Source organism: Haemaphysalis longicornis, unplaced genomic scaffold (genome assembly GCF_048455015.1).
Source record: "Haemaphysalis longicornis isolate Haplotype H1 unplaced genomic scaffold, Haemaphysalis longicornis Haplotype H1 scaffold_10, whole genome shotgun sequence".
NCBI classification, from domain to species: domain Eukaryota; kingdom Metazoa; phylum Arthropoda; class Arachnida; order Ixodida; family Ixodidae; genus Haemaphysalis; species Haemaphysalis longicornis.
In genome coordinates this window covers 150,323,860-150,341,515 of record NW_027526204.1, presented here as the reverse complement: position 1 = coordinate 150,341,515, position 17,656 = coordinate 150,323,860, and the positions used below count along the sequence as shown (strand labels likewise).

Sequence of the window (17,656 nt, the reverse complement as noted above, 5' to 3'; positions counted from 1 at the left end):
CCGTCGTGTGCGTAGTTACCGTGTTGACCGGGACCCCTATGGGCACTTGAACATTCGTCGCGGTAGGCGGATTAGTTCCGCGGGCCGGCCTTCGCCATGGCCGCGCGTTCGCCACGGTGCGGGCATCGCCTCCTGTATTTTTGAGGTGATGGGTGGGGGGCACCTCCTCTCCCTTCCTTCTCGCCCTTCCGCGCGCGCAGGCGCAGTCGCGTCCCAGTCAACCCGGTAACTACGTACAGGACGGAACAGACGGACTGCTAAAACTCTCTACTGTAATAAAAAGTTACGGACAAGCATCAGACGCGGACAAGCATCAGACGCCAACCGAACGCAAAAAAGCAGCAGGGAGAGCGAGCTCGAGTGAAGCAGACGAAAAATGCGAGAATCCCTAAACAGACGTCACGGAGGCGCGCTTCGCAGGGCCGCCCGTGGTCGCGCTCACCGCCAATACCACAGCGCAACAGGGGCAGCTGCAAACACGGCTTTTTATGGAATATTTATGCCATAGAACCTCCCCGTATATAGCGTGCTTAGCCAATGATAGGCGACTGCCGTGCGAAATTTCGAACGGTAATTCTCACGGTTGCCTGCCGGGATAATAAACACTACCTTTACTTTATGGCTGCCATTGGTTACTCTCGCCTTAATTTTTCAATTCTTTTTCTGTCGTTTATGAAACCAAAACTCTTTCCAACCGGTCTAAATGATCTTTTCTGAGCGCCTCATAATTAAATAAGAATTCTTTTTATTTTCGCTGCCTTCTCTGATTGGCCGATCCCCTGTTTGAGTATGTCCATACCTAAAGTCACAACAACAACAGCAGCCACGGATTCACGCGCAAAAAGACAAGATAAAGAATCGCCGCGTGCCGCAGGCTTGAGTTCCACACTTCAACTTCTATATGCACCGTGCTGGTATCACCTCCTCTGGTCGTTGTGCTCTTTGTGACGGGCCTGAAACCATAGAGCATTTTTTTCTTACGTTGCCACGGTTTCTCTTTGCTACTTCCGTTTGGTGCCATATCGCTGGGGTTTACACACAGGAATTTGGTTGCAGCCGTCCACACCTACGTCTCAGAGACAAGGCGCCTACCCTGTTAGCCGCTCTTCGTGAGTTTATTTGCGCTCTGCACAGGCAAATGAAGAGCCTTTTCTTCCAAATTCCCGCATAGACTTTTCTTGCAGATTCCCGCATAGTGCGCACTTTTCTTCTACAAATTCCTATTTTTGTTGGGCGATATTCAAAAAAAATTCTCTAAATCTTAGTTTCCTAAATTGGGAACATTAGCCCCAATAAAGCTCCCGATCCTGGCCAATCCCCCGAAGTGGGTATGCGCCACACACAAAAGAACAACAACAACAACAACAACGGAGCGGCTAGCAGTTCAACTACACCTCTTCGGGACCCCCGCCTGACCTGCCTTGACCCAAGAACAGTGTCGCCAGCGTAGACTTGTGGTGCTGACGCATGCGGGCAGCGCCATGGGGTCCGAAGCCGCCACGACCACCACCGTAAACCCTCAGATGCTGCCGCAGAGCAGCGAGCCCTCAGGTGAGCTGTTGGAACCTTGCGCGTTGAGCCTTTGTCGACATATATGGGGCAGCACTTAATGAGGTATCGGTGTATGCAGCTTCGTTTACTCGTTCGAAGCAAACCGACACCAGTGTCGCTAACAATAATTAGTCCACCGTGCGCTGGCTTCCCTCTGCTCATCATGCGTACAGCACTTCGGCCTTCTCCCACATATAGGACATACAGAGGCTTGGCACATGAAGGTATATCTGCTCCCCGGAGGTACGAATACTCAGGAGGTTCCCGGACGTCACTTTTTGCGAAGCCGCTCCCACCATGCTGGCATGCGTACCAGCCACACTCGCATTCTCCGCAGCTACTTTCCTTCAAGGAGCAGCTGGTCGTTCACGCGAACGGCGTATGAAGCTGAAGGCGATGCGAAATCTGTCGGTAGTCGACCGTATCAACCAAGTAACACTGCAGGACATCCTCGACGAAAAAGATTTCGCTTAGGCCACACTTTCCGCTTTGCATTGGGTACACTTGGGGCCTCTTCTGAGTATTTTTTTCCGCCATGACCTGTTGCTTTAAGGTGTCATTGAAACGTGCCTGGCATCGGCGCGCGTCCAGGGGGCCTGATGAAGACGGCCACGCTGACCCGGGACGAGGGGCTTCCTGGCTGCAAGGCGCAACGCCGATTTGCCACATGCATCGAGTTTCTCATGCCCATCAGCCTGCTGCCTTTCCTCTTATTCAACCAGGTACACATCCGCCCATTGGCATCGAATTGGCCTCGTTCAAGACCTTGCCGTGTATACGGTGTTGCCTTGCGTTCTAGCCCTTGCGAGAAAGACGGTGTAACGACATTAGGCAATGAAGGATGGAGTTCTTTATAACCAGCTAGCATCAAACCGTCATGTGCAAGCAGAGTTACGTGCGACCACTGTATTAGAGTAGAAGCTTGTATCGTCGCGACGGCGACGGCCCCGAAGGGCTCAACAGAGACAGACGCTCGCGTTGAAGGGTAAATCTAAAGAGAGCTGTGTTTAAAAACGGCGCCACTTTTTTGTAACCTCGTAGTAAACCCCTGGTGGTAAACCACCGAAACGCTGACATCCAAAATACCCGATACTACAAATCTGAAACACCAATTTGAGGATTCGAGAGGACGACGCGATTCGTCGTTCTACCGCATAGTACGCTTAGGGGCGTGTACGATATATACTGCTGCTTACCGATGCGTACGCTTAAAATATTCGTTACTTGTTCTAGACCTACTGAGGATGATTCAAAACCGTTGCGCCATTTATACGACATATTGCAAATGCCAACCTGGTGAAGAAACTCCCTTCGCATTAGTACTTTGCATGCACGTAGCGACGCACTGGCGCGAGAACGTAAAAGCACGAAATTTTCCGCTGGGGGCATTTTCGCATAGTTTACGCGATCGCCAAGCGGGACGCAGACATTAGCATTCCCGACTCGGTGGGGCGGGTGCCATAATGGCAAGTACAGCGGCGGCGGACAGAAAGGCCTCCTGCTAATAACTATAGCCTCATTTCTGTGTCCACACATAGAATAAACAGACGCACGCCTAATATTTTGCAAAGCAATATTGTCGGTGATATAGTGCACCCGCCGATGCAAATCGGTGGCGTGTTCACAGATCAGTCAACCCGGTTACCTGGAAAACCTTTCTGGAAGCTAGCAGCACCCCTTCTTTTTAGCGAAATTCCACCCTTGGGAAGTCGAAGCATCAATATATTTTTCACCCATACGCGTATGGTCAATGCACTTTTTCACAACGGATTCTAAAAGCTCTAGCAAAAAGCGACCCACTGTTTTAGAAAAGCCAGTGGGAGCTTAATGAGAGCCGATGAAGTGGGTTCTAAAGAAAGGTCTGTTCGGAGCCCACGAGAGAGACGACCGACCCGTTCAGCAGCAAGAATGGAACTCTTTATTCCCGACAGCCTAGGAGCACGCGCTCCACGACAGGCGCTCTCGCGCTCTCGTTCACACGTGTCAGAGTGGCCAGCGGCCCCTACATCTCCCCTCTGACTATAACAAAGGGATACACTCGAACGCTATAAATTCAGTCTTTGCGGGGGCCGGACCACTCGGCCAGATCTCGTGCGATAGCTACCTGGAGACCGCGCCGAATCAGGAGCAGAAACTGTCCCAGAAGTTGGCGATCTCCTCGTACTCTCTTCTTTCTCGTGTCCCGTCCACTCTTCTCCCTCGTGTGGCGCCGAGTCCTGCGTCGAGTCGGGCTGAAACCGTACCAAGTGGCGGCGGTTTCTTTGCACGACACCCCTTGGTGTTTCGACCACGAATGAGCGAGGCCTTTGAGCTGCGCTGAGGAGTGTCGTCGGGCAGTTTAGGTTCTTCACCCATACACGGTCACCTGCCGTTAGAGGCGGCAACGGACGAGCGCCGTGTCGAGAGTTGAACGCCTTGGCTTGTTGGGCTTTGTAGGCAGCATCCCTATCCTTGAACTCCCGATGACTTGGCGTATGTGGACTCAGGCGTTCTGCAAGACTCGGAGGTCGTGTCTGAAGATTGCGTCCCATCAGAAGCTGGGCTGGGGAAAATCCGAATGGTCCCGGTGTATCACGATAGGACAGAAGTGTCGGGTACGGGTCATTACTTTTTTCCAGAAGGTTCTTTACCGTCCGTACCATGCGTTCCGCCTCCCCATTGCTTTGCGGGTACCGCGGGTTGCTGGTTTCATGGCGAAAACCGTACGTTTGAGCAAACTTTGCAAACTCGTTTGATGAAAATTGGGGTCCATTGTCCGTCCGAACGACATCAGGGATCCCGTGCCGCGCGAAGCAACTCTTAACCGCGTTTATTACTGCTACGCTAGTCGTGGAAGTCAGGGACACTACTTCGGGAAACCGCGAGTAGTAATCTACAGCGATAAGGTCTTCACGGCTTTTGCAGTGGAATAGGTCCATCACAAGATGTTGCCACGGACGATCCGGTGTCGCTGTAGGCATGAGTGGTTCGGGGTTCACCACTCTGTTGGTTGCGCACTGTTCGCAGCTTGTAACCATGTGTTCAATGTGCATGTTGCACCCAGGCCACCAGACACTTTCTCTTGCTCGTTCCTTGCACCGGCGAAGTCCTTGATGTCCATCATGAAGGAGGGCCAGCAAATTGGCTCGCAACGCCCGAGGGATAACTAGGCGGCGGTCAAAAGTATAATTCCATTGAAAGTGCTCAATCTTGCCCTTTGCTTACAAAATGGCATGAGGTGAACTGGAACCTTGCTGTTGTCTGGTCAGCCATTTTCTATGAAACCACTGGCTGCGAGGCATTCCTCGTCGTGGAGCTGGGTTTGTCGAATCTCTTCAAGGCAGCTTGCTACTGGTGTCGAGAAGCATTTGTGGACATCTCCAATAAAGTGTTCAACAGCATTTACTAATTGGGGGGAGTGGTATCGCAGGGAGCTCTGGACAGTGTGTCTGCCGTTGCCAGCAACTTCCCGGCACATACTTTACTTGAAATTGGTATCGCATCAACTTTACGCGTGGCATGGCTGAACACTTCTGACACCATGTTCGGAGACCACGAGAGAGACGACCGACCCGTTCAGCAGCAAGAATGGAACTGTTTATTCCAGACAGCTTCGGAGCACGCGCTCCACGTCAGGCGCTCTCGCCATAGTATTTCTTTCTCTATGCTCTCGCTCTCTCGCCCACACGTGTCAGAGTGGCCAGCGGCCCCTACAAGCACTTTTATCAAGATCTACGGCCAAAAGCAGGCGCAATGTTAAATGGCTGCACACTCAACGGGCCCCAAAAGAGCGGTTTTGTGCAATATCTCCTGTAATGACAGATGTCTACCGCCTGTAGTAGGTATACGCCAACCACTCGGACAACGGCGGCGACGCAGGGAAAAAGAAACACATTTATTTGTGAGCACAGTTAGTCGACGATGGTGGCCGCCGTCTTATCCCGCAAAATTACACCTAACTCTACTTCCCACCCATCTCTCGCCACCATTCACCATCTTAATTATGTGGGGATGCTCGAGAGATCCCTATGTAAAAATAACCCATTGCAAGCAGTGTAATTGACGTATTCATGCGAGGTTGTGGCCGTTACTACACCAGGGTGGCCAATCCTGCTCTGGTGAGGGAGTGCATTACCGGCAATGGTCGCCGGGGTCAGGCCGCACCCCAAGCCCCTTTGTGCAATTCCATCAATACGCGTTTTTTTTTTTCTCTTTAAAATCCGGTGGGAATTGTCTGGCACCGGGATTCGAACAACGGTCCTTCCGCACGCGAGGCGGATGCTCTAGCTCTACGCCATCGCGGCATGCCAAGTTGTGACCCCAGATCCCAACCATGAGGCAGAGATAATTAGAAGGATAAGAATGGGGTGGGGTGCATATGGCAGACATTCTCAGATAATGAATAGCAGCCTACTAGAGTCACTCTAGGTTTCTCCGTCGTGTGAACCCCGCTTTAAGGGTAACAGAGTGGATCCCTAGAGAAGGCAAGCGTTGCAGGGGGCGGCAGAAAGTTAGATGGGCAGATGAGATCAAGAAGTTTGCGGGGATAAATTGGTCACAGTTGGCACAGGACCGGGGTAATTGGAGAATAATGGGAGAGGCCTTTGCCCTGCAGTGGGCGTAGATAGGCTGATGATGATAATGAAGCAGTGGGAGAAGGCGTTGTGCTGCCCAGTCCAAAGGGCTCAAGCTTCACTGGTCTCCCGGGCGGCCGCGGTCGCGACGCAGGAGGGCGTCAGCGTCTACTGCCTCTTGCTCACCCTGGCGGGCCTCCTGGGCTACCTGCTGCCGCCGCCCATCGCGGCCATGCTGCCCGTCGCCATCCTGCCCCTCAGCGACGTCTGCGGGGCCGACCAGCTGGCCGCCGAATACCTCGGCGTGAGTGAGGTTTCTCTTTGCCGTGGTATGCAGTTGTTGCCGTTCCAATGCGGCAGTACCCTTACAACTGCCGTTTGTGCTGGCGTAACGCATTGGCTTCCCAAAATTGGCCGCGGAATCATCAACTCTGATAATGGCGTGGCCTCCTGCAATAAACATACAATGAAACATTGGGAGGCCCTTGCAGTCTGCGGTCTAGAGGCTTGAATGAAAAAAAATACTGGATACTAGGAGAGTAACAACTTCTATTGCTTCCGGGGCGTTATAGTATAACCCGGGGATACATTACATAAGCGATGCACTCAGATGGGCTGCGCGCTATTCCCCGCGCTGCAGTGACCTTCGCAGTAAAGCGTACTTCGGCATTTTCGAGCTCCTTCGTAGTTCATGCTCTGTTAGGTCTCGCTTCAGACACATCCTTATAAGCACCATCTTTTAAGCTCTGTAGAGCCGTAAAAGTCACAGCGGGACCGTCGTATACGATCCTGTACATTTGTCCATTTGTATATATACGCTAGAAACTCATGAAGATGTTTCGATAAAAGATGGCGAATACAACTTTGTTTTGTAGCAGGTAACTTTTGCCAGTTATGTTCCAGCAAGTCAGTTTTGCGATACCAAATTGAAGGTAATGTTCACTCGCAACCATCTATGCATAAGGCAAAATCACTGCGTAATTCGCAGACTAATAAGTCATTAAGCCACATCGCCCCTCTGCTCTGTGAGACAGACGAGGTTTATTATGTTGGTTTCATGTATGGAAGAACCTGAATAGCGCCGCCGTCGCTGCTTTAAAGGAGCTCTGAAGGCAAATAGCAAGTTGGTTTCAAACGAAATCCTGGCCTTCCCGTAGCCGTTTAAGCGTTGATTCGGTGCCCAGTTATGCCGTAATTGTTGCTAAGACATCGCTAATCAAACGCTAATCAAGCGTGACGCAAACAGCGAGAAGAAAATGACGGTATAGAATATAGCGGTATAGAAGCAATTGAATGGAACATTACCCCGTACGGAGCGCTTTCTTCAGTTTCGATCAAATCAGTCGTGCTTTCCCGAACTCTTACGTCCTTTGCAGCTCCGCACCACTAAGCAAAATGTTCCTCCATGCGACCCGTGATCAGCATTGACGCTTTATTGAAGAAAAACATATCGTCATTTTGAGGCCCCGCGAACTTTAGCGCCAAACCAAGCGCTCGTGCTTAGCTCGCACGCTTCCTCAAAAAGTGGTACCGCCAGTAGCGCCATACAGCGGCATCCAGAAAAGATGTCACGCACGCCAGACGTTTTAATCACTTCCGGTGCAAGTTGCGCGGTATAGACAATTGCGGCGGCGCCTGTCTTTACGTTTTCGCCATTTGGTATTCTCGGTGAGCTAATGTATCGATCTAGAGCAACTTGTATTTTGACGGTAGTGTCCCTCTAAGGTGCTCCGATGGACATCTGGAATTGCCAGGGCTTTCGACAATGATGATAGTGCTGAAAAACTACGGATTCTGTCGTATTTGTCTCAAACCTATTTGTGTTTTTGTAAACAGAGCACACTCGTCTCCCAAAAAGAAACTAACGGATTGTAAGCGCATACGTTAAAAAAGAGAAACAAGACGTGCTAGATGTTTTTCTTAGCGTACAACCCATAGAATACGAGAATGTCTCAACTTTACAAGGACGTGTGGCCGGCAACGTCAGCCGACTCCAGAATATCGCTTTTCCATACAGAAACATTTAAACAGCGGAGTGGTTGTTGGTAGAACCTTTTAGTCCGTCTGCTCAGTAGGTCGTGCATCACGCAGGGGTATACGAGCAGGTTCCCAGGACCGCTGGTGGCCTCTATCAATGAGCGTCGGAACGGCCTCGCCGGCAGTTCCTAGACCCACCGATAGAGGGCACAGAGGTCTCGCACGGGCGGGTTCCTCTCCCTCCAGGGAGCCTCCCGACGCTGACGTTCAGCTGCCGATTTCATTGCGTGACCTGTAGAATTTGCGCGGCGACGGCGCTGCCGTTCTCGGGCGAGCGCCTGTTGTCGTCTGAGTGAACAAAAGAGAAGCACAGCGCCGCTGTTTTAGCAGATTTCACACTAGGTGTAGCTGGGTTTAATCTTTACAGCGAAGCTTACTACGCTCACTAATGGCGCCGAAAAGCGGAAACGCGCAGCAGAAAAGCCAACTTTACACAGTGGGTTTCACAAAACGAAGATGATGATAGGCGAACGCACATCAATCGTCTCAAGAAACAAATGCTTCCCGTGGCTGGAATCGAAACTGGGTGCTTCACCTTATGAAGCCAACGTCTACCCGTTATCGCCATTCCGACATAGACGAAGCAGTTCGTATTCTGGTCGTTGACTTTGACTTAGGTTGCATTGGAGAAAGCTTCGCGTTTTTAGCGATCTCTGTCTTAAGAAAGTGGCTTTGATTTGTAACTCTCTCGCGCGGCCCATTAGATATTTATATTTATCGATACTTACGAAGCAAGAACCGCAGCTGTGGTCAATATATCTCCGCTATGAAACGCACTGCAGCGCGAAGGTTGACGAAGACCTAGAGAGCTCACTGGAGAAGCGGGCAAGTTTCTCAACAACATATTCCTCGGCACCGTATCTCCGCAGCACCCCGTTCTGGTGGCCTCCCTGGTGTTCGTCATCTCCATAGTAGGCGACGAGACCACCGTGTTCTTCCGGCTCTGCCTGTACGCGCTGCAGCGGTACGCCCTGCGGATGCAGGTGCTCTTCCTGTACCTGCAGACGCTCGTGCTGGCGCTCAGCACGGTACTGCCCAGCGCAGTCATCGTACCGTTCAGCAGAGTCTTCGTCGAGCGCTTCGTCACCACCATCCACAACGAGACCATCTGCAGCGACCAGCAGCGCAGCAGCATTGTCTTCTGCCCGAGCCTCCGCGCCCGCGCAGGCAGCCTCCACTTGCTGAGGAACCGCTCCGGTAGCACAGGAGACTTCGTCAGGAGAGGCAGGAGCGTGGTTGGGGTCAGCGACACCACCGCCGCCTCCTACGGCCCCCCCATCAGCTCCGACGGGTCTGCCGGAGGCGTGGCGATGAAGCGACGCGGGTCGCTCCCCCTCCGGCCGAGACGCGAATCACTTGCGACACCGGGCAGCTACCCGGTATGTTCGCCTTCCTGTAATGAGTTGCTTCTCAGATATCCTTCTGGAGTTCAGCCGTTCTTGAGGGCGAAGAACAACACAATGCAGGGAATGCTTTAACGGTTAATGTCGGGAGTAAGTAAACAGGATGCATCGCTTTGGTTTTCGCAAACAGCGCTGTCGCCTGTTTAGCTCATGTCCAGAAATGGCAAAATTAATTTTAAAAAGTAATTAAATTACATTACTCATTACTTTCCTAGAAATATGTAAAATTTAATTGAAGTAGATTAGAAATTCCAAGTGGGTGCAAATCTAATGACATTACATTACTATTATTTTTCAGATGTAATGAAATACTTCAAAATTACTTTAACAAAAAATCGTCACTCGGTCACTACGAACTCATATACTAGTTATTTAGACTCATATACATATACACTGCCATCTCAAAAATATTTGTTTATACGCCAACTTATGTACACTGTTACAGTGCTATTCACTGCAATGTTAGATATCTTTATTCCATCTCAGAAAGAACTGCGATTCAAAGTTGGCATCGGAAAGATGTCCCCGCTTGTACGTGTGTGTCTTTTGCCATGCTAAGAAGACACTCCGCCGTCGCGGATGAGGGCAGGGTTGTGTAGAACATAATGAAGAACTTTTTCATTTTCGGGTGTTCTTCGATAACAGTAAGATCAGCGATGCCGCTGCTTCTCCAACGCTCGAGTTCATCGAGCCAAACTAATTGGAAAAGTAATGATTAACTTCTATGAAATTACTGGCCTGAAATAATTTATTACATTACTAAAGTACCAACACTCAAAAGTAATTCATTACATTACTCATTGCAGCAAAAAGTAATTTAATTACTGTACGTTCATTACTGCCACGTCTCCTCATGTCCTCCGATGAATAGGGAAGAAATGCTTCTAAGCGCTTCATTATCGCGCACGGAACAGCGCCAAGCTACGAAAAGAGCATCATTAGGTTTTTTAAAGCGAAGCTTTACTACTTTCGTCGACCGATTTCGTGGAGGGTGCGCAAATGACCTTTTGACCGGAGACACACCCAAGGCGACACACCCTTCGAAGCGCATCGCATGATACCCCGGGCCCGCTGTTGGCGCCTGTGGGCGCCGACAGCGGTCGCCACCGTCGCTGCGGCCGAGGCAGCCAACCAACCCCGCAGCCTCCCATGCATGCGGCGCCATGCGTTGTTTCGGGCAACGTGCCTTGCGTCGCGACCGCCGAAGAGAATGGTGCGTTCGCCATGAATGAACGCCGCGTTCGCCTTGCATCCGCCCGGAGCGTTGCACGGAACCGAACGGCTTTGAGATGTTGTCGGCAATGCAGCTAAATCAGAGGTTTAACCAAGCGAAACCAAGACTCAATCAGACTAAGCCAACCTTTTGATTCGCATATCCAAGGTTAGCTCAGCTAAGCCGCAGCCATTTTTTTTCGTTCTGTAAAGGCCCGTTCACACTTGCGACAAGAGCGACGTCGCGCAGCGACGCGACTGGAGCGACCGCCACTCTCGGTGTTCACACTTGCCAGCGACACGGGCGACGACGACGACCGTATTTTTGCTTTTCTTGTTATTGTTTCTCGCTTAGAACGAGACTTCACGGGAGTTTCGGTTTCAAGGTCTCGGAGTATCGCGAATTTCGCGAGGGTTCGCAGGTGTGTCGGCGCCAAAGCGGCGTTTTGAAGCGGCGCGCTTCTTGCGTTTTGGTCGTCGTTTGCTGGCCCAGCGGAACGCTGTTTCTGTCTCTTCTGGCCCATCATTTCGCCAGAATGGATTTGGCGGAAGAAGAGCAGATCACGCTGATCTTACTTTCCACCTGCATGATGGAGCTACATGAAGTTATGCAGGAACCGCCGAAAAAAAAAAAACGACGCTACTGGGTGCGTCCATGCCTCCAAGAGCGCGATAGGTTGGGCCAAGGGAACAACCTTTTGCCGCTCCTTCGTTCCCGTGACGTAGAGTGGTACAGAGAGTAAGTTCTTATCAGAGATTTCGTTTTCTGGTTATTACTTGCTATGTGACAAACTTAAAAGTCTCCTCTATGGTTTCATGCCCTCTTTCCAGCTACTTGCGGATGGCCCCGCAAACGTTTGACTCGCTGCTCAAGCTTGTGAGCCCCCGCATTACAAAGCGGGACACGCGGTTTCGAAAAGCGATAGCCGCAGAGCACCGCTTGGCGCAAACCATCAGGTAACGTCCATGGTCTGACGAAATTTGTAAAATTTATAGAACTGCACAGGTGCGACGAGATTTCGGCGTGTGTCGAGATTTCGGCGCACGTTAAAAATCCCCAGGTGGTCGAAATTAATCCTGTTTATTAAAGCTGTTTATATTACTACAAAAGCTACCCTGAGATTTACTGTAATGCTTTGCATTGAATTCTTTTCTGCACAGATTTTTAGCTGCAGGAGAGACGCTGCGGTCGTCTTCGTTCAATTTCTTGACCGGCCGATCGACCTCCTGCCAGCTAATTTCAGAGGTATGCCAGGCCATCTGGGATATCGTCGGTCCCCTGTATGTTGTGCTGCCTTCATCACCGGCTGAGTGGAAAAAGGTAAGTTAGTAGCCGTACTTGCGTTATGCACAACCACACCTTGAGATGCATTTTTGTAAATTTTCTACATAGTATATGTGAAATAACTGCACAATGTGCATAATTGTTTTCTTCAGGTTGCTGAAGACTTCGAGGAGTTCTGGAACATGCCCCATTGCCTAGGGGCAATGGATGGCAAGCACATTAACATTGAGTGCACGGACAACTCGGGCAGCTTGGACCACAACTATAAGAAAGTTTTTAGCAAGTCCATGCTGGCTATTAGCGACGCACATTACAGGTACCGGTTTCTCAGTAGTGCTACTATTACAGCGCCTTGCGTGCACAGTTGGGTGGGGGGAAGAATTTAGAAGTAAAAACATGCCCGTAAAAAGTAGAGAGTGTTGCAAAGACCCCGATATTTCACATCTTACTGTTATCTAACTCATTCAGTTTTTTGTTGGTTACCAGCTGCCGCTTCCAGCAAAGCAATAATAAAAGCATACCTCTAACTTATACTGGCAGAAAGCCTACAAGTCAATCATGCCATGTATGAGCTGATGTGTGCACTTTTCAAGCCCAAAATTGGCAAAAAAAGAAGTCTGCCTGCCTGAATAGTCTCTTAACTCAACATTGATCGCACTTATCTACCACCTAAATAAACCAGAGGTGGGTAGTAAATAAATAAAAAGCAGGTATATAAACCACAACCAGAGATCGTAAACAGTCGAGAGAAGCGAGTCCTCATGTTGGACAGATAATTTTTACCATTCATATGTCTACTTTCATGCACCAGGTTCCTATACGTGGAGTTCGGGCACCACGGCAGTGAGTCGGACGGCGGTATTTTTGGCCGCAGTGAGTTCCATATAGCTCTGGAAAGAGGAGAGCAAGGACTCCCAGCTGACACACCACTCTGTGGCATTGGCAATACGCCGTATTTCTTTGTGGGGGATGAGGCCTTCCCCCTCAAAACGTACCTGATGAGGCCGTACTCAAGAAAGAGTAAGTTCTCACGTCTGTTCTGGTATAGTAGAATGCTTCAACGTTCCTATGTAAACGTGTACAAGTATCTAATGAAATATGGCTATAAAGCGTGCAGTCAGCGTGGTGAAACCATAAGGACAATTAAATGTAATGTATGCTACAATACACAAGTATGCAGAAGGCCTCACAATTGTTGCATGCGCTGCTTTCCTGATTACAGGTTTGCTGCCATGTGTGCAGCTAATCTACAGTTAATTTGCTGTCGGACGGGAATTTACTGTGTCCAGGATAGTGGCTGCTAGAAGAAGCATGCAGTGTACTCCAAATATCAGCGTGGTACCAGCCACCTCCACCTGATTATTTCGTAAAATTCTGCCTTTGTTGTTTTCTAGGCCTGCACTCAGTCGCTGGTGACGTTGGCAGCAGCCAACAGCTCACAGAAGTCGAAAAGAAGAGAATTTTCAATTATAGGTTGAGTAGGGCACGCCGCATCATTGAAAACACATTCGGAATTTTGGCGCAAAGGTGGCGCATTCTTCGACGGCCGTTCAAAGCCAACGAAAAAAACATCACGAGAATCATAGGAGCCTGCGTTACACTCCACAACTTCCTGATGTCGGAGCCTGCTGCCTTCCGCACGGTATACTGCCAATCAGGCTTGACTGACCATGAGGACTGGCAGGGACGACTAGTTGAAGGCAGTTGGCGCAATGAGGACAATAATAATGGTGCCTTGCAGGATCCCCCGACCACCTCCCACCGCTCTACAAGGTATGATCTTCAAGTACAGTTTTGTTGTGACGAATGCTAATAGTGCCGCTGTGAAAAGTTTGGTTTGTGCTGAACGAGGGAATCGTAAAATTACAATTACGATCTTTCTTTTTGTTTCATTTGATCCAGGGCTGCTTACAACATGAGGGACAAGCTGTGCAAGTATTTGGTCAATGAAGGGCAAGTTCCTTGGCAAGAGGCCATGATAAGAAGCAGCAAGGCATAAAGAGGCAAGTTGTTTTTAATGGAAGTTTATTTGAAAAATTGAACATAAACATTGCACGCATGGTAATAGTACAAAATGGTTTGTGACAGGAACACGTAAAAAAAGGCAAAGTAGAAAAATTAGTGGCAATATAAGCATGAAGACATTAAGTTAAAGTACAAGGAACTAACGAAAGCAAAAGACAAGAGTGTGCAAGAAAAATAATGGAATACCAGAAAAAGAAATAGTAATACGAGACTGATTTCTTTTAGCATTGTAGTTCAAACGCCTCCTTCTGTGAGAGCCTCCATGACTTTGTTGTGTACTAGACTTTGCATTTGAAAAATTACTTCCTGTCTTTTAATTGGTGGCAAAGTCCGGATTTGTTCCGCAAGCGCCATGCACGAGTAGTGTACATGGTCATTTCGCTGCAGCGTTTCGTTGCGGAGGGTCTGGAGGTGGGTCAGGCAGGCAGCTGCCACTGTTGAAGGCAGCGTCTTCTCTGCTGTCTCTGGGCAACTGAAGCATTGAAATATATGTTACTGGTAATAGTTTCCGTATGAATAATTGTTATCTTACCTCTGTGCCTTCTTGGACAGCCTTGGGACCTTTCTTGGCCTGGCAACCCTTGGGTAAAGCAAATAAAAATAAGCTCTAATAAATACTTGTGCCAACCATTCGAGCTGTGCATAAACAAAAGGCAAATGTATTCCACGTTTTAACGTGAACTGTGTATATAAATACTCCACAATACTACTAGACATATTGTTACAAAATAAGCTTACCTTTCAGCAGCAGGGGATGGGCGTAGCTGTGGCCCGGTGCTCATTTGCACTGGCCCTGGGCTTTCATAGCTAAATAAAAAGAGACATTTTTTCCCTGTCATTTGTCCACTGGAGGTACAACTTGTTAGTGGTAATTTCTAGCGACTGTAGTTACCCATCAACTTCTCCTTCTGGGCTCCCACATTGCAGGAGGCCACTCCGCGTGCCCTCAATGTCCTCCATGAAGCCGTCGCTGTCATTTTCTGACACTACTTCGAAAGCAGCGAGCACTCCTTCTTCCATTTCAGCTGGTTGTCTGCAGTGGTACACAAAGTAACGTAATCAATCCAGTTGGCTGACTAGCACATGTGCCGACTGTGCTTGGGATGTACAGATGGGGACACAATATTCCGGTCATATTTTATAGTGTTTTTTCTTCTCATGACCTTTTTGGGTTGCCCAGTGTGCTTTGTGCAATACCGCATACTCTGAATGACCTTGTGGGTGCTTTGATAGTCGTGTACAAACACAAATGGTTGTACGGTACGTGAGGAATTGCTGAACATGTGCAATCTGTAGGAGATATGAATTTCTATGGTCAATGCTTTTTTTTGGAGGGGGGGTCTTTTTTTTTCCCCTGCTGTCTTCATTGTGCTCAGCATGTACACATTTATTGTGTGCTATCTGTGTTGTGATATTTTATAGAGTCTCTTTTTCTTCTCATGATCGTTTTCGGTTTAACTCACCATGTTAGTGCTTTGATATTCGTGTATATACACTAAAATGGTGAATGTTATCTGGAATAAAATATCGTGCCCCCGCCATGGCCACAAGTTCATCAAAAACATGCTACAATTTCCTGTGTTATAATTTACACAACCTTAACAAAACAAGCAATCAGTAGCACACCACTGCAACACTCCTCATAAACCACGTGTTGCTTTGGAGCAAACAACCTTCCTTTGATCTTTAAATGTGCATACGTCTTGTTACTTACCGCTGAGAGTTTGTGAATGTGATATTGGAGCATACACTGCAAAAGAAGTTTTGAAGTTTCAGTTAAAAAGTTGCAGGGTAACTTTTTCTATAGCAGCATGCACACAACAGAAAAAGAATGCAATTAATTATGTTTTGGAAAACAACATTTTGATGCATGCTCAGTGCACGTGAAATGCATGGAGTATCATTTACCACTCTTGCTTTGTTTTCCACTCTAATAAACATCCACCCCTCCTCCTTAAATACTTTGCTGCCGCAGAGATAATTTCTTGGGCACTAGTTTTTTTTTAAATTTTGGACACACTCCTTTGATAAGCAAATGTAGTTTCAACAGCAGCTGGAAAAAAAATCAATCAGAAGCTTACACTGGCTCTTCGGAAGACGGCTCCATAAGTTGAGTCATCTGCGTGAAATACTTCCACTTGACGTCCTTGATGTCCTTTGCGCCGTTTCCACTCTTCATGCCTTTTATCAGTTGCATTTTGAGTCTGCCGTATGTGTCCTTCAAATATTTAAACTTCTTTTGCACCGCTGCTCCTGCGGGAAAATGTGCTAAAATAAATTGCTTCCCCAGTGCAGACATGCAGGAAGCCATCACGAATTCACAACCTATATGGTGGTGTACTTTGTACATATTTGTTCTTACTTTACCAGTCCTGAATTTCAGTTTCGCGCGGCACTTCTTTAGCAGTACAATTGTTTTCCGTGTACAGACGCCAAGCTTAGCACGTGCACACAATTTTTCATTACACACTAGTAAACAATTTTCCACGGCAGCTTGGCCTCGCGGATCTAGTACTAGAATTTCGAAACAAGGTGTCTGAAATGTTATTTCTGTGCGCGGAACTAACTATACCCTGCTGGCGCAAAGCCACCCCCACAGAATAGCTGCCGGGCGCTCAAAAAATGCAAACACGTGTACGTACCACTCAGTCCGCCGAGGTCCTTTCCGATCTGTTCAAACAGTCGGTCCTTGTACTGGGTATTTTTATATTGTAGGTGCCCTTTATCGAACAGAATTGGGTGCTCTTTGATCATATCAATCATCATTTCAGTGGAGAACGACATCTCGCCTTCGGGCAGAACAGCAACGCGCGGTGGCAAATGCGAGTTCTTGCGGTGGACTGAACGTGCGCGTTCTGTGCTCCGGTATACGGAAGGACCACACAAGAGCAAAAACATTTTTGTGTTCACTTTATTTTGAGGGATTCCTTTCCAGAAAGTAAACCATCACCACATGTGAAAGCTCCATGCGCGTGCGTTGTGCCGAGCGCTTTTAGCTATGAACAGGACGGGAGAAACATAACCAACACCACATGTGAGCCTCGAAGGAGCACGGAGAGCCAGATGCATGTGGGCGTCACCTTCCCGGCGCGCAAGGCCAGCCGCGCGCTCGGAACGATCGTCCTCCTCACGCCGTTCGCGGAGGAGGGAGAAGGGTGCTTTGGCAGGATATGACGTCAGGAAATGTAGCCTTCTTCTTCCGTCGCAGCAGCGACGGCGGCGACAAAATTTGGTCGAGACCGATCGCTCTCGTCGCCGCGACAAGCGCGATGCCGAGCGACTGGAGCGACAGAAATCACGTCGCTCTTGTCGCTTTTGTCGCTCCTGTCGCAAGTGTGAACGGGCCTTTAGGCTTTTTTTAACAACGCGAATATTCGCCAAGCTATAGGCCACGACTGCGACGTAACATCGCGCATCTCGCACGACTCGCGCAGCACTGGGAAGTTGAGGGAATTCGACAGAGACAGCGCACTCGTGCACGCAGGCGCTCAAGTCTCGCAAGACCTCCTTCGCCCCGATCGACTTCTCACCCAGCGACAGCGATCCGCCCCACGTTCCCGTGCGGCGCATACGTTCCCTCAGTGCGCTGG

At 49.1% G+C, this 17,656-nt stretch overlaps 2 protein-coding genes across 2 annotated transcripts; both read right to left on the bottom strand.

Annotated features, from left to right (window-relative positions):
- Nucleotides 1–3,596: 3,596 nt before the first annotated feature.
- Nucleotides 3,597–4,469, bottom strand: LOC144158076 (uncharacterized). The gene has a single exon (XM_077688737.1). The coding sequence runs from the start codon at nucleotides 4,467–4,469 to the stop codon at nucleotides 3,597–3,599; it is 873 nt and encodes a 290-aa protein (XP_077544863.1).
- Nucleotides 4,470–13,837: 9,368 nt separating this feature from the next.
- Nucleotides 13,838–17,320, bottom strand: LOC144159624 (uncharacterized). The gene is made up of 6 exons (XM_077691215.1): nucleotides 16,148–17,320; nucleotides 15,781–15,816; nucleotides 14,959–15,099; nucleotides 14,805–14,873; nucleotides 14,599–14,646; nucleotides 13,838–14,538 (listed from the first exon to the last, which is right to left on the bottom strand). The coding sequence occupies exons 1-6, from the start codon at nucleotides 16,414–16,416 to the stop codon at nucleotides 14,301–14,303; spliced, it is 801 nt and encodes a 266-aa protein (XP_077547341.1). The 5' UTR covers nucleotides 16,417–17,320; the 3' UTR covers nucleotides 13,838–14,300.
- Nucleotides 17,321–17,656: the final 336 nt, after the last annotated feature.